The sequence below is a fragment of the Alternaria ethzedia genome (assembly GCF_023757985.1).
Source record: "Alternaria ethzedia strain BMP 0044 chromosome Unknown scaffold_3, whole genome shotgun sequence".
Classification (NCBI taxonomy): Eukaryota; Fungi; Ascomycota; class Dothideomycetes; order Pleosporales; family Pleosporaceae; genus Alternaria; species Alternaria ethzedia.
This window is the reverse complement of record NW_026056196.1, coordinates 289462-305277: the sequence shown is the minus strand read 5'-3', so window position 1 is coordinate 305277 and position 15816 is coordinate 289462. Positions and strand designations below refer to the sequence as shown.

Genomic DNA, 15816 nt, shown 5'->3' with positions numbered 1-15816 from the left:
AGAAATTTTGCTCCACGCGCTCAACTCTCATTTTCTGCGGATCGACAAAACTGACGTAGTTCATGCATAGCCAGTTCCTTGAATCACGGCGATCTGTTGAAATGATCCAGGTGTGTGCGACTGCTCTGCCGGCTCCCGGAAGTAGGCTCGACCCGGAGCATCCAGTGTTGTAGCTGGGCATGGAGAATATTCGAGCCTGGAGTATCTCTCGCAGCGCATCTTTACTGTATGGCATCTTCATCATGGAAAGGCTTTACGACATACTTTGATAAACCCATTCACAACTCTAGGTAGAGTAACGCTGGCATGTGTCGTGTGGGTGAACATTCACACACAAACAGTGCTGCGCTACATAAACTCGGCACGATGAGTTCTACCTTTCTGCCTCACACAGCATATCTTTTGCACCATACAAAACTCCAGTTCTGCTCTGCTAAGGATTTGCGATACTCGATCCTACTGAACTAAACACTCCGCACCGTACTGTTTGCAGAAACGATGGCTTTTACAAGCTCGCTCTTCGCGCTGGTGAGTATCTACAGAGACCTTAAATAACGAGATTTCCCACTAACAGCCGTCCAGCTCTTCTTTACACTATGTCTCGCGGTACAGGCCAGTCCTGTCCCCTCCACGCCTCCCAAGCTATACGAATCCCCATTCTCGGTCCTTCTCCCCCGCGAAAGCGACCACGATGACAACGATTTCACACACTCAGAAAAGGCTGGCTTGTACACAGTCATCTTTCTCAGCATGACGATACTGTGTTTGTGGTTACTTGTGGGCATCACAGTTGCGGTCTTGCGGAGAACGAACGATGAAACGTTTTGGGCAAACTTCAAGGATGGTTTATTTTGTGTGAAGGATCCAGATGATATTTGAGGATGTGGTGCGAAGGTGTTGATACTTGGTGGGATGGCGAGGGATAGGATTGCATGTATTGTAATATAGCGACAAGTGGTCTCATACTCTTTTTTGCTACGGCTAGTCCATCGCTTCGTCCATCTCCTCGTCTACCTGCTCGTTCACCCACTCGTTCACCCACTCGTTCACCCGTTTGTCCACCCACTCGTTCACTTCTTCGTCCACCACGTACACCTCTTCTTCGACTTCTTCGTCCAACTCCTCGTCCAACTCCTCGTCCAACTCTTCGTCCATCTCTTCGTCCATCTCCTCGTCGTCGTAAATGATAGGCTTGCTACGCCGCAGTGAACAAATTTCTTGACGGCAAACAGGGCACTTATTTGCGTACGCATCAATGCCGTTGATCAACATCGTCAAGCATTCATAGTGATACATATGTCCCCCGCTGCAATGCGCACGCATAGGCATTTGCAGACATAGCCCTTCGACTACAACAAGCGCGTCGCCACATATCGTGCAAGCAGCGTCTGGCTCAATCTCACTTGCTACACGTACCGGTGAAGAGCAGATACGCGCACTTCGTCGCGGACTATCCGGCTCCCTATCCACGTCCTCCATGAACCAAGGCACATGCTCCTCCTCCTCGAGCAGCGGAATAGTCAGTTCGCCATAGGAGAAACGGTGCCCATCCTGGTCTTCCCAACCGTGAGGAAGAAAATTAGCAAGCGGCGTCGGATTCGCAGCGAAGAAACCTTGCCATCGGAATGGACTGTGCATGACTTCGGTCACTGCGTTTCCAATCTCGAAGTAGCGGAAGTGGCCACGGACTTCAAGCCTGAAAGCATCCTTCACGCGATGCGCCATCCAGTGATGGAGACGCCAGGCTAGTTCCTGCCGCACCGGAGTCGTCTTCGCAATGGCAAATGCTTGGTGCAACAGTGAACGTGCCAACACCATTACATCGAGGCGCGCCAAATCGCACCTCTCAGCCAGTGGAACCATGCTGAAAGGCTCTGATACGATCGAACGGGTGTACATGATTGCATCCATGGAAAATTCGTGGGCAGTTTCCTTCGTAACCGTGAAGTCACACTTTTGGAGGAAAGCAGCCGCACGCACAGCGATCTCCGAAAGCACAGCTAGCGTATTCTTAATCTTTTCCTGGTTTACAGTATCAATCTGTTTGCGTATCGCTTCGATGAAATGTGTCTCCCCATCTCGTTGTATGGCTATCTCTATTTCTTTTTCTTTTTCCTTGGTCTGCACTGCACATCGTGGCTGCAGTTTTATGATGTATTTCAATAGCTCTTTGAAGCCTCCGTGTCGGATGAGAGTTCTCAGCGTAAAACCTGTCTGCTCGCCAACGTGATAACAATAGCTCTTAGAGGTTGTCACTAGCGTTAGACGGTCATGTTCCGGTAGGTTGCGGATGAGTTCGGTGGCGACGTCGTAGTGGCAGGGGAATGCTTCAAGAGTGTTGGTATCGGGATGTTGCGTATGGAGCCAGCTACGGAGGTCGTGCCATTCTCCAGGTATAACAGTGGCGTCGAGGAGAGTTACAAAGGCATCGTCAGTGCGGCATTGTAAGGCGTAGTCAACGAATATCTGGTAGGCTTGCAGGACTCGGTAACCTTCTTCTGGGGTCTTTGTGTGGGATTGTAGGATGTTGATGAGGATGGGTAAAGGGGATGGAGGCGTGCTCGTCGCCATGGTCGTGGATTTGTCTTTTGGTGTCGCTTGCGTCGGAGTGAATGACATGGTCTCATGAGGTATGGAGCATATGTAGTCATTGAAATGACATTGTAGATCGAATTGTCAAATACATTGTCTGAGAGGTAGGTACGCTCACAATGCTATGGGGTTCCAATACGGTTGTTGTTTTTGTTGTACTGAGCCACGAAGTTGATGAGAATAGTACATCTAAATCGACAGTATATTATACTTGCAATTTCTCTCATTCGTGAGAGTGTCTTTTCGTTAAGGTCGTCGATGTTGCGGAAGTTGTGAGTAGCTCGCCTCGCTCTGCGTCATCGCAGTACTGTGGATGAAGTAGATGGCAACCAAGAGAGGGAATCGGAAGGATAGTTGAGTGGACGTCGACGTCTGGGAGGACGCTAGAAGAATAAAAACAGGCGAGAATTAATGACTCTGACTAACTTCGCACAGCTTCTGGGATTTTGCGTGATGTCGCCGGAAGCCATGCTTAGGTCAGTCGTCCACTGCATTTGTTGTTACTTGACAAGCCATCGACGAAAGCCGCTCACAACTTTGTCAACGAAACACCTTGTAGAGACCAGTAGGCTGTGTGAGATGATAAGGATCGCAAACCCCAGAATCGAGTCCATATCGACAACCGCGCCTGGACTTAGTGGGTACGACTGCGGACTGGACAACTCTTAGTGACCTTGAGACTAGTATGTGGTCTTCGCTACCTCCCCAAGCCCTCTGCGTTGATCCTGTAGCTTTTCCCAAACTCATCGATGGTGTTGTTTGGAGGTGATGAGGTCCGGAGGGTCTGCGAAGTCAGAAAGATACCTAGGTAACACCACCCACGCAGAGGCAGACGAAAGCACAGATGCATTTCGAACGGAACAGTGGAGGTATTTCGTGCTGGCTCCCACCAAAAAGCAAAATTTCCGCAAGCTGCGGCCGTCGCTGAACTTGGGGAGTTCAAGGGACTCTGAAACTACCCGTAAAAAGCTCCTGGTATTAGATTGCCAGGGGCACCCAAGCTCGGGAGATCTCCACGTGAACAACGCGAAGACGTGACGCGCTCAATGATTACCAAAATGTCTCTGCGCAAGCGGTCTGTAATGCGTGCATCAGAGTCAGCTCCCTTAGCTCAACCTGCCGCCTAGGCTCTTGTCCTTGTCATGACCAACGTGAGAGCCGTGATTGGTACCTCGGGAGGTGAAAAGGTTGCGATTGGTGCTGGCAGGCATGTATCGAGCTCAACATTTCTTTTGCGCGGTGGCTTTGTCCCATATCACTGCGCCATCACGAGCGAAAGCGCCACGTTGTCGCGTTTTGGGGTTAAGGTTGGCGCTAGCGTCGATGATCGTCGTCGGTACGGGGCTCCGCGATGGCGCAGTGACGTCGCTGGCGAAGACCTTTCCCCTTCTGCCACCAGGCAAGCGAAACGCCAGACCACCTAACGCCATCGAGCGAGAAGGCGGGATTTCAACTTTCGCATCATTTCCTGGCCAAAATTCGATCGCGACACGAAACGCAGAGCCGCCGATCTCAATCAGCCGGATCAATCTAACCGAACCGTACCTCCATGTATCGAGCCCTAGCAAACTACGGATTTCCGATCCGATCCTGGTTGCCATCACGGCACATCATGGCACATTGGCGAGTGTGCCAATATTTCCTGCAGCATCCTGACGTCGGTTATATCGCCAGCACACCGTGGACTCTGCAAGTTCACAGCGAACGCCCTGTATAGATAGCATTAGGCTAATTGGCAGCCTGTTCTGGTCCCGATGGGGCCGCATAGGCATCCCAGGAGCCCCTGTGCACTATCAGCGTTCGGCGAGGGTGAGTATAAATTCTCCGTCGAATTAGAGAGCCGGCGCTATCCTACCTGCCGATTCTGCAAGCTACTGCATAGTGCACCGAGATATGATGTATCTATTATGGTCACCTAACCCCTGCTCCATGTACGGAAGATGTGTAGGCCATGGGAGTCTGCTTCGAGAACTTGATTACATTCGTTCTCGGATTCACTGCAGTGGTTCAGAAATTGCGACTGACACGTTTCGACAGCTCCACCAATCCACACTTCTTCGATGACAGGAGACCGCGCTCACTCTTGTGGCTTGATCGAACCCAATGAGTGTTAGCTGCTGAGAGCAAATGATAACGCCTCCTTTATCATCGCGATCACTACCTTGAATCTGGGGAATCGACCTTCGATCCAAGTGAATGACTGGCGCACTGTGTGGATACAAGTGGGTCACTCGAGTTGTGCTGAATACCAAAACCCCATGATTTTGACTCGCTTTCAAGCGCTTGGCCGCGGAGCACCACGACTCAGGTAAGTAATGGGTAATCCGGAAACATCTGATTGGGTTGCTGCGCTCTGCCTCATCCATGTGTGGATCTGTAGCCGCATGGCGTTTTGACTAAGTCTCCCCCAGTTCTAGCTGGCGATCATGATGACAACCGTACGAAAATGGAAGCGCGACACACTTCTTCGGCGACTTTTGATGAAGATCATACTCAACGTGGACGGTGCCAACAGACATCATCCATGCAGGCTTTACCGGAGCGGCGGAGAGGCTTAGAAGCAGCTGCGCGGAGAAGAAGTCTATAAATCCTCTTCACCGTGTGTTCTACATCAGTTCTTCAGCCAGAGCCATCACTTGCTCCTTCTCCCCTTCTCTCCTCATACCGACAATCTTGTGCCACCAACACCATGAGGTTCACTCAATCAGTCACTCTGGCGTTGCCAGCCCTCGCTGCCGCCTACCCCGGCATGATGGGCGCGAACTCCCGCCCAGAGATGGAGGAGTTCCTTCGTGGGGAGATCAAGCGTGAACAACTTGCGAACCGCGCCGCTGAACCCCAGCTGCTCAACCCAGTCGGCAACCTGTTGGGCTCGCTTGGCGGTGTTGTTGATGGGCTCCTGTCCTCGGTCGGACAGGCCATCGTCAAGAAAAGCAACCTGCGTCCTGAGCCTGGCTACGAGTTCAAGGCACCTGGTCCCAACGACTCTCGTGGTCCCTGCCCAGGTCTCAACTTGCTCGCCAATCATGGTTATCTCCCCCGCGACGGCTACGTCACCTACGGACAGGTTTTGGAGGCCACTGGGCGTGGATTCAACATGGGTGTAGAACTTGCCACAGTTCTAGCCACTTTCGCTGTCTTGGGCAGTGGAGACTTGGATGGCTTGTCCTTCTATCTGGGCTCTGGAAAGAACGGAATCGGTGGTCTCAACAGGCACTCTGTTGTCGAAGCTGATGTTTCACCCAACCGTGAAGGTATGTCTACTGACTCTCCAAAGCGAAACCTGGACACTAACATTGAGACAGATTACTACATGGGATGCGGTGACAACCATCATCTCTCTTCTCGTCTGGTGAAGCAGATGGTCGGGTATGCTGCCCAAGACCCCAAGAAGGAGTTCTCCATGGATGTCATGGCGAAGCACTACGCTAAATCGGCTGGCTTCTCCAAGGACAACAACCCCTTCCTCTACTACTTCCCCTTCCCTCAGATCGTCTCAGTCGCCGCCTTCTCCTTCTACCCCCAGTTCTTCTCTAACGGTACCTACGGCGCGGGTGGTGTGCCCAACTACAAGAGCATCATGAGCATCATCGGTGCTGAGTACGACGAGAAGACCCGGGAGTTCAAGTACGTTCCCGAGCGCTGGCCCGAGAACTGGTACCGTCGTGACACCCAGTACGGCGCGGTCCAGGCCCTCTCCGACGGCTTCCTCCAGATCTACCCCCGCAACATCATCGTTCCTGGCGTCGCTCAGGTCGGTACTGGCAAATTGACTGTCCAGACTGTGCTCTGCGATGTCTACCAGGGCCTCAACTCCATCACTCCGCTTGCGCTTGGCGGTACCGAGGAGAATGTCGCCAAGGGTGTCTCGTGGGCTCTTTCAGTCCTCGACCCCATTCTCAGCAAGACCGCGCTCGGATGCCCCGACAACGTCGTCTCACCCAACTTCGGACTGTTCCCTCACTCTCAACAGGAGGGTGGCCCTGTCAACCCCCCGAAGGTCCCGTCCGATGCTTGGACTGGCGACAACGTCTACAATAAGGTGTACTTTGGTGGAAAGAATGCTCCCACCAACCCCACGTGCAGCCACTCTAGTTAGATAGCTCTTGGTTGGAACGAGAAAAACTTGTAATAATTAGCGATATCCCAAATTATGACGCCTCTCCTTTACAGAGCACCCTAGACACTAATAAAAAGATCTTCATACAATGCATTCTTGACCTGTTGCTTGTGAATGACCTTCGATTCGACTATACCATTACCATAGCAATTCGTTAAACACTTCACTTTCTTTTTAGCAATTAGCACACGGGCTCTTCACCACAAAGCACTGAAGTAGTGCGATGATTCTCGCGATTTCCTGTCGCAACTACTGTCAACGCTTTGTACATTCCATTCATTGCTGGAATTTGGGTTTGTGAAATCGTAAGCTTTTATAAAGGCGTTGTGAGCTGGCCGGTATTTCTACCACCAGTAGACATACAGGAAGTTGCAGTACCTGTCTACAAGTACACGTGTCTTCAACTCACTCTACTATCATCATGGAAAGTTTACTAGAACCAGAACTTGAGCTACCCACCCCCTTAACGTACCTGCACACTCTGCTCACTGCAGCGGAGGACACACATGAAGCTCGCAGTAACGTCGTTGCCACATACGACACCATGTTGTTATATGCACTCAGTTACCCAAGGAAACGGGCCCTGGCTCTGAACTTATGGACGACCCATTTAGGAGTGCTCGCTTCCACGCCCTCTGGAGATTTCGGACAAGCGTGGCAGGAGCTGATGGACCGTCGTGAGGAGCTGGTCGACTACATGGACACATCGCAGATGGGCAGAGGGCAAAACGAAGTGTTCATGGGTGTACGCGTCGATGACCACACTCAGCTTTGTTTGACAATGCTGCAATCAGGCTACGACGGGCAATTTGTTGATTTTGTGACCCGGTTGATGGAGGAACAACCCCGTTACTTCGACCAGCCGAGCGATATCAACACCTTTATGCAACAGCGATTGGATTCAGAGGACTTTCCACATCTGGGCGACTTACTTTTGATCCCTGCACCAGCCACTGGACACGGCAATACGGCAGAGATTGTCTTTAATCTCTTAGTCCACCACATCGCATACATCTGCGACCTATTCCAGAAAACAAGTTATGCACCCAGTCCAGAGTTGGTGGAGGCATTGGCAGAGCATCGCATCGACCAGCTGTCGCGGATGTTTGCTGATCCAGGCAATCACATGCCGTTAGATGCGCGTGTACACTGCGCTGGCATAAACCATCGTACCATCCAGGACTTTGTTGTTTTGCGAGCGAAGGAGATTCTCGAAAGTACAGAAAGAGAGCTTCTCAACTGGCACATGTACAAGTGGCTTGTAGGGTGTGTGGAAAGCGTGATTCAGGATGTACCTCGCACTAGGATTTTTTTCGATGACCTTGGTCTTGGCGAGGTCGTAGGCGCGGACATCGTCGAACAGAGAAACTACGTCCCTTATCTGATCGTGAGTCTGACTATCCCTGAAGGTATGATACAGGAATGGCAAGAGTACGAGCCTGCTTCATTCGAAGACGTAAAGTGGGAAGCGACCGGTCCTTGTATTCTAGCCAGCAGCGTGGCTAGGCCTGTCCAGCTTGGTCCTGAAGCCATCTGTCCAGTCGATTTGGAGCCCTTTGACGTGCGCAACGCAGATACGATGGCTTGGCAGGTCGATTGCAGCCATGCGTTTCATGCGCAGTGCTTGGAAACCATGATCAACGGCATCGAGACGAACAGCAATCGGTGTCCGCTGTGTAGAGCTGGGATCTGTGATGCGAGAGAGCGGCGTCGGATTGAGTAGACCCTAGGGCCTACATCAAGATGAGAACATGTAAAGTAGGTGACCCAGCGTCAACGTTGGCTTCAAGGTATTTAGTCTCTGTCCTGTATGAGGTGGGCGAAGGAGAAGTTGATCACAACAGGCGGCAGGAAGCCATGCGATATCGCTAGCCCCACTCTAGACTTCATTACATAGCGGCCGCGCGTCGTGCTACAAGGTCATCACCAGCATGCATTACAGGGTAGATTTGTCTATTGAGGACGCGTAGAATGCGAATCTGGATCAATATCAATTTACATAGCAGGCAATGAGATTGTAGATAGCTGAACGCAGGATAAGTGATTCCCCGGGTAGACGCGGCATCGCCGAATCAAGACTAGTCTCAAGACCGCGCACGTGCGCACGCGTGACGCGTCTACGGGTCATCCATAGATGGAAACCTTCCATATACACCTGCCGCCAGAATTCACGTTCCTGGGCGCGTCAACTCTTCAGAGTGGCCTACGCGTAATTCTACAAATCACATCACTCTGAAGCACAAACGTCGCATTATGCGTCTTCCAAGGCCTATCATGCGCCATCTCCACCGTAAACCTCCTCAGTATCTCCGGCACCACCTTATACATCTCCGTATTCGAAAGCTACAGCACCATCATCAGTAAACGCGACAAACAAACCAACCCCCAGTTCTCGGCACTTACATGTTTCCCAATGCAAGTTCTAGTACCCGCGCCAAACACCAGCATAGCTTTCTGCATGGCTCTGTACTGACCGTCGTTGACGAGCCATCGCTCCGGACGGAACTCACGCGCATCCTCGCCAAAGACCGATTCGTCGAATTGCGTAACCATGGCATTCATACCGATCTTGAAGCCAGCAGGGATGTGATAGCTGAAGAGATGCAGACCACCGTTCGGCACATATCGCGGCATCGACACGCCAAACGGCGGGAAGAGTCTTAGCGACTCTTGGATGACGGCCATGAGGTAGGGTAGCTTGGTGGCTTGGTTGTATTGTACGGGACTGGTGAGCGTGCTGTTCTGAAAGGCAGCGTCGATCTCCTGGGTTAGTCGTTCCATCTTGGGGGGATGTTTCATGAGGAAGTAGAAGATTGCGCGGAGAGCGCCGGAGGTACTGTCTGAGCCGGCGATACTATTATTATGTATTAGCAAAAAAGGGTTCTTGGCAGACCCAGCTGTTGCTTACACAGCCGCCCACATCTCAACATGAATCTTCTCGATCGACAGACTGCCTCCCTTCTCCCTCATAATCCCTAATAACTGCGACAGAACATCCGTACGATGCGTATTCGCTTCCGCCCTTTTCTCCTGCGCAATACCAGTTTCGCGAACAGCAGTCTGCCCGATTCCATCTACAGCCATGATGGCTTTGAAGACTTTTGGGATCATGACGCCGATCTGGAGGAGGTACCCGCGGCACCACAGCGGCGCCATCGCGATGACGGAGCTCATCGGCATAGCGGTGTGTACGGCGGCGATGTAGTTCCCATAGTCTGAACTCGTTTCCAGGAAGCCGAAGGGCTGGCCGAAGAATACGGCGCCTACGCTGTCGAAGGAGAACCTGTACGTGTAGGTCAATACCTAGGTATGTTGCTGCGAGGACGGGTGACCTGGCACACTCACATCTCCAGCCATAACCCAAAATCAACATCTTCCTCACGGTCTGCAAATCTACCGAGCCTTTTCCCGAACAATGTCATCAGTTCGTCCACGGCCCGCTCGTTCTTCAATATGCTGCTTAGTGTGTACACAGAGCCGACGGTCCGTCGGTGAGCTGCATGATGTTTCTCATTGTCATCTGTGAATAAGTCGGGGCTGGGCCCTAGGTTCACCGCTCTATAGGTGAGGTACCAATCGGTCTTTTCAAGCGGCTGCTGTGTAGGATATAGGATAGGAATAGCACTGGGGTCGCTGACGTGCACTTCGTCCGGTGCTGTGCGCACGATTGGGCCGTATTCTAGTTAGTCAAACGCTATTAGCATGGTTTCTCAAGTGCCCAGAACTTAATGTTGTTCCGATACAAGCGTCTCTTTGCAAAATGTCGTTCAACTCGTAACGATGGGAACACTGACTATAACATGTCAGTTCACACCCATCGACAGAGAACAGGAAATCGGAACCTTTTATGCATTGCGCGCATGTGCATCTCCAAGTCCCCCTGATACATGCGATACATAAGCCATGTCCGCGATATCGCGGGCCAGATAGGACCTGGTACTTTCGCAAGCGGGTGAAGCGTTCGCGCATATGTGAGCCAGCCTATGCAGTAAAGAATGGGGATATAAACGAAGAAGACGACTACGGAGCTCCAAAGGTCAAGATTTTGGGACAGCGCCATGATTGAGGACGATGGTCTTGGTGGGAAGAATGCAGAATGAAATGAGTTCACACTCTTGGGTCCAGTGTCAGCATCATGAGGGGTAGTTACAGTTACCCGGCTGACCGTTCGCGTAATCGTTCGCAGGCCTGTAAGTCAATATGCAACCTGTGATAAGCGGCTGGTGCGCTAATGCAGTCAACCTTGAATATGTAGGGTCATCGAAGAACGAGTGGTCAAAGCTTTGGATATGTGGCTCAGATTAGCCTTGAATGCTTACTTTGTAGCACTTGGCCGGCGATCGACACTGAACAAGGAAAAGATGTTGCGAGGTCTCTAAGTTGGTCATATGCTGAGCTTGCACTCGTGGAATGGTATTAATTCTTGTGAATCGTGATCCAATGGCTTTTCCATTATCCAAAGCTTGCATACCCCTCAGTCAAGGTTGCACTATTCGGTCCCTCCGGATCCATACCAGCGACTATCCCCCTCATCCGCACGAGCAACTCTGCAACCCTGAAAGGCTTACCAACAACATCGTCCATTCCCGCAGCCATGGCTTGCTCGATCTGCTGCTGGCGCACGTTGGCTGTGACCCCGATGATTGGCACCCGCTCCTTCAACAAGCCCTGTTGCTCAAGCTTCCGGATTTCGGCTACGGCCGTGAGTCCGTTCATGATGGGCATCTCCCAATCCATGAGGATGAGGCTGAGTTCGATGGGCAGTTCGCCATTATGGAGGGCCTCTTGCGCGATCGCGTCGCCAGTAGCTTGATCGTGTTTCCACAGACTGGTCTTTGGTAGGAAGTCAAGGGCTTCTTGACCGTGATTGGCGACGCTCACGACACATCCCAGATTGCGCAGTTGTTTGGCGAGAACGCGCTGGTTTATGAGATTATCTTCTACCACAAGGACATGCAGCGTATCTGGTATACTTTTTGTACGCTTCAATTCTTGCAGATCGGGGCCCTCTGGTAGTCCTAGCGCTTCCGGTCGAACGTGAGAGTGTTCGGTCTGCGAGGATTTTGACTGCACTGACGGGCGGCGTGCTTTTGGACTGGCAGAGTCTGATCTTTGACCTTGCTCGCCTGTGGATATGCGCACGGGAGGAGACGGACGCGTTAGGCTTACGAGCGGTATCGGGCGTCTGTGCTTGATCTCTTCTGGGAAAACATGAGGGAGACTGCCTTTCCGAGCTACAATAGGTCTCGCCCGTCGTGATTTGATGTAGAAAGCAAACGTGCTGCCTCTTCCAGACTCGCTCGCAACGCCGATTGATCCGCCTTGTAACTCGGTGAGACGTCTAGATATGAATAACCCAAGGCCAGAGCCACCGTAGTGTATGTGCGTCCGAGGTGAGGCTTGTGAAAAGCGGGTGAAGAGATTGCATTTTTCTTCGTCGGAAAGTCCACGGCCCGTATCAGTGACGGCGAATTGAATGTAGAATAACTCTTGAGCTTTCTTCCAATCCTCTTCCAAGTGGGGGTCTTGTCCAACCAGCCTCTCCTCGTTATACTGTATTCCATGTAGCGTTGAGACGGGTTCAGCGCTACTGGCGGCCAGAGTCACTGTTACACGCTTGGTGGACTCCAAGCGGGTGAACTTAATGGCATTGGTGAGGAGGTTGATGAGAATCTGCAGCACCCTTGTTGGATCCAAAGATGCCCAGTCGATCTCCATGTTGCGATAGGATTGATCCACGTTCAACACGAGGTTGATACCTGCTGCTCTTGCTTCTGCGTCGAACATCTTCACTGCATGCATGACCACCTGTCAGATTATGAAGTTAGTCTGTGTAACATACGTGTCATCAAATTATAGGTCTTACACTCTCGGGTTGCGCAATGACCGGTGTCATGTCCAAGAGACCCGAATCGAGTTTGGAGATGGTGAGGATATCGTCGACTATGTGCTTCATGTGCGATGCGCAAACTCCTATCGTCTGGGCAGCGTCTAGGGTAGACTCGATGAAAGCCGTCCACTCGTTTGGTGTGGTGTTTTGGCGCTCTTGGTAATCTTCTTGGGGATAGGAAGACGTGATCGAATCCGCGCATTGCATGATGGCGCTGAGAGGGTTTCGCATCTCATGACTCGTCGTGTCCAGAAAGTGTTCCAAGTGTTGCTTGCCTTGCAGTGCGCTGTCCATGCGTATCTTTTGAATGCCTTCAGCCCACTTCTGCTCTAAAATGGGCGCGGGTGGTCAGTGCATGTATGATGGGTCATCGTACTTAAAGGTGCTTACTGGATATATCTGTAACATTCCCGACGACCTCAACAAGATCGCCGTTCGGACCCAACTCGGGGAAGGCTGAACACAAAATCCACTTGTAGTGCTGGGTATCCTCGGTCTGCGGCTCATCTGACTGTGACGGCGGCGTCCAGGGCATCCGCGTACGCAGCTCAAAGATAACAGATTCGTGATTCATGATTAGTTTTGCGAACATGGATTGGCAGTAAGAGATGTCCTCTTCGAACGCGATTTTATGCCATGCCACGGTGGCGTTGTCATCAGAGGATGCGATCTCAAATATATCATGCCATCGTTGATTACGGTAAGTGTAAGTTCCTGCCGGATCAATAATAAAGATGCCTACGTCGGATCGTTCCGCGAAGCGCTGAAACTTGCTTTCTTTGAGTTGTATTTCCGCCATCAGATGTTCTTGGATCTGGGCAGCCTGGATGATGGCGTTTTCTCTTTGTCGGACTTCGTCTTCAAAAAGAACGATGGAAGCAAGAGACGTAGCCAGCAACCGCACCATGACATGCAGGTATTGCTGGTACTCTTCGTCGAAGGGGCGGCGCGGATTTATGCCGATTATGAGGAAGCCTTCTACCTGATTTCCAGTGGTGGGTATTATTGGACAGATGACTAAGGTTCGACAAGGGTCACCATACCCTTTCCAGTCGATGCCTTGCAAGGCCCTTGTTGGATCGGGAAGGTCCTCGACGTGAACAACGGTCGCTTTCCCGGACTTGGCGGCGCGACTTAGGAACGGCTGGAGGATGTAAGAGTCTTCGTTGATATTGATGGTCGCGGGGGCGATGGAATGGTCAGCGGAAACGCCAATGGTACCCTTGAGAACGCAGCCTTCTAACGGAGGAATGCTACCGGGTGATGATACTGAAGGTATTTGAGCGCTAACATGCCGCTCGGCAGCATACAACAACGCAAATGGCACATCCTTATCGTTCAAGCTCAGTGAGCGCAATGTAGTCTCCCAAAATGACGGGAAATCTCTGGCATTCGCACTCTGGGTTCCCATTGCGACCAGACTAGAGACGCGGCGCTCGAGGATACGGTGGTTGGAAACTTCGTAGAAGGACTGGTAGTAGGCTGCCACTTGGCCGTCGGTGTTCAATATCGGGACGAATTGAAAAGACCAGTGTGTCTCTTCAAGGATCTTGTCTCTGTCAATGAATAGAAGCATGTCAGGCTCGGCTATTGATTCGCCAGTTGACTTGATGTAGTCTACCAGAGGTTGAAACGAGACCCAGTGATCAGGCGCCGTGACGCGGACACTTTCGCCCATGCAAGGATGGAGGCTGCCAAGGAGTTGGACATATGGTTCGTTGTACAACATGATGACATCGTCGCCCCAGAACATAACGGCTGGCACATTGTTACTGAGTACTGTGTTCGCTACGCAACGCAGATCACTAGGCCATGAACTCATTGGACCCAGGGGTGTATTTGCCCAATCTACACTGCGGAAGTACTCGATGTGCGGGCTGGTAGAAGTGAGTACATCGGAAGTACAGTCGAAGGACGCGTGCGGTGCTGCGCTTCGGTCTGCAGAAGAGCTGGTGTCGGCCTCGGGTGTTTGCGGTATCTGAGCAAGCGACAGCTGGGGCTTGATGGGTAGTGCATCCGCGCGATGCTTGCTCCCAGGCCAAGGTGTTTTCCGCTCGCGTCGGAGGGTGCGGTGGCTCTTTCCTCCTGGGGCGGCGTCGACCCACAGCAGTCGCGTCGGCACGCCGCTGACAATCTTGTAGCGCCCCACACTTGTCGCATTCCACACGTGCCCTTCGAATGTGTATGTATTGCCGTGTTGTTGCAGCTCCTCCTCAATCCCTTGCCCACGAATCCAATTCCGGAAGGCAAGTTGTGGTCCCGAGCTCTGCGCGAACAAGCTAGTCGACTCGTCGCCTGTGATCTTGGTCATAAGCCCGCCAACGGTGTGAAGCGCCGTGTTCGCATACACGAGTTCTATGGTGTGGGCTTCATCGTGGCCTAGGGACGAGCGTGTTTCGACGGCGAAGGTAGGGCGGTCGTCGCGGTCGAGGGCTTCGAGAAGCGTGAAGTCTGCCAGCTCTCGCTCTGCTGGCTTCAGCTTGGGCCGTGATGTATCGAATGGCGGTGGTGAGCCATAGCCGGTCGTCCCGTAGTAGTTGCGATGCGCGAGTAGTTGCCCGTTCGAGGCCATTTCATCCGGCGCAAAGACGAGTAGCGGAAGTCGACAAAACACACGACCGCCGCATTGAACAGACGCTGGAGCAGTGCTTTGCGCAAAAGGTGATTACTTTTGCCTTCCGTTGCTATCTGGTGAGCTAGTGCAGCTATTGGTCTGGCCGCTGCGTCTCTAGCTACCTAGGTATGATGACTGAAGCGTCTCGGTCCGCTAGCTGGCGGCTGCACGCCCTCGCCGAGATCTTCAACATGGCGTCATTGTGATTTAGAGTTGTTGACGAGCTTCTTCATCTTGAGCACTCGTTGGGTGTGTGCTCGCCGAGAGTTTGACGGTCGTGTTACTATCAGTTCACCTCGCTCCAGATTTCGGCGTTGCTGCCCTGCGGCGATCATGCCCTTGCTGCCGTGTCATTGCGCTAACCCGCAAAAATACTATTGCACTCAGTCACATGACGCCAAGCCGACCCCGCCGTGCCATCCGTTTACTCAACACTTCGCCTGCATGGACCTTCACTTGACGGAGTCGCCTCATCATTCTTACATTGATACTCTAGCTGCGATAGCATATGATGCACAAAATACTTGTCAACACCAGCGTCTACATCCCGACGTCCCACTCAAGCGATTTCACAATCTCCGCCTTTTGTCAGCTATGAAG

At 52.0% G+C, this 15816-nt stretch overlaps 4 protein-coding genes across 4 annotated transcripts; 2 read left to right on the top strand and 2 right to left on the bottom strand.

The window, feature by feature from the left end:
• Positions 1-981: 981 nt before the first annotated feature.
• J4E87_001583 (uncharacterized protein) lies at positions 982-2429 on the bottom strand (the record flags this gene model as incomplete). Its single annotated transcript, XM_049373225.1, has 4 exons — positions 982-1191; positions 1417-2126; positions 2268-2368; positions 2422-2429. 4 exons carry the CDS (start codon positions 2427-2429, stop codon positions 982-984), a joined length of 1029 nt encoding a protein of 342 aa, XP_049236595.1.
• A 2852-nt stretch (positions 2430-5281) lies between these two features.
• Positions 5282-6691, top strand: J4E87_001582 (uncharacterized protein; the record flags this gene model as incomplete). The annotated part of the gene is made up of 2 exons (XM_049373224.1): positions 5282-5846; positions 5898-6691. 2 exons carry the CDS (start codon positions 5282-5284, stop codon positions 6689-6691), a joined length of 1359 nt encoding a protein of 452 aa, XP_049236594.1.
• A 442-nt stretch (positions 6692-7133) lies between these two features.
• J4E87_001581 (uncharacterized protein) lies at positions 7134-8435 on the top strand (the record flags this gene model as incomplete). The annotated part of the gene is made up of 1 exon (XM_049373223.1): positions 7134-8435. One exon carries the CDS (start codon positions 7134-7136, stop codon positions 8433-8435), a length of 1302 nt encoding a protein of 433 aa, XP_049236593.1.
• Positions 8436-9134: 699 nt separating this feature from the next.
• Positions 9135-15174, bottom strand: J4E87_001580 (uncharacterized protein; the record flags this gene model as incomplete). Its single annotated transcript, XM_049373222.1, has 7 exons — positions 9135-9166; positions 9187-9566; positions 9621-9995; positions 10058-10391; positions 11281-12520; positions 12579-12931; positions 12993-15174. The coding sequence occupies 7 exons, from the start codon at positions 15172-15174 to the stop codon at positions 9135-9137; spliced, it is 4896 nt and encodes a 1631-aa protein (XP_049236592.1).
• Positions 15175-15816: the final 642 nt, after the last annotated feature.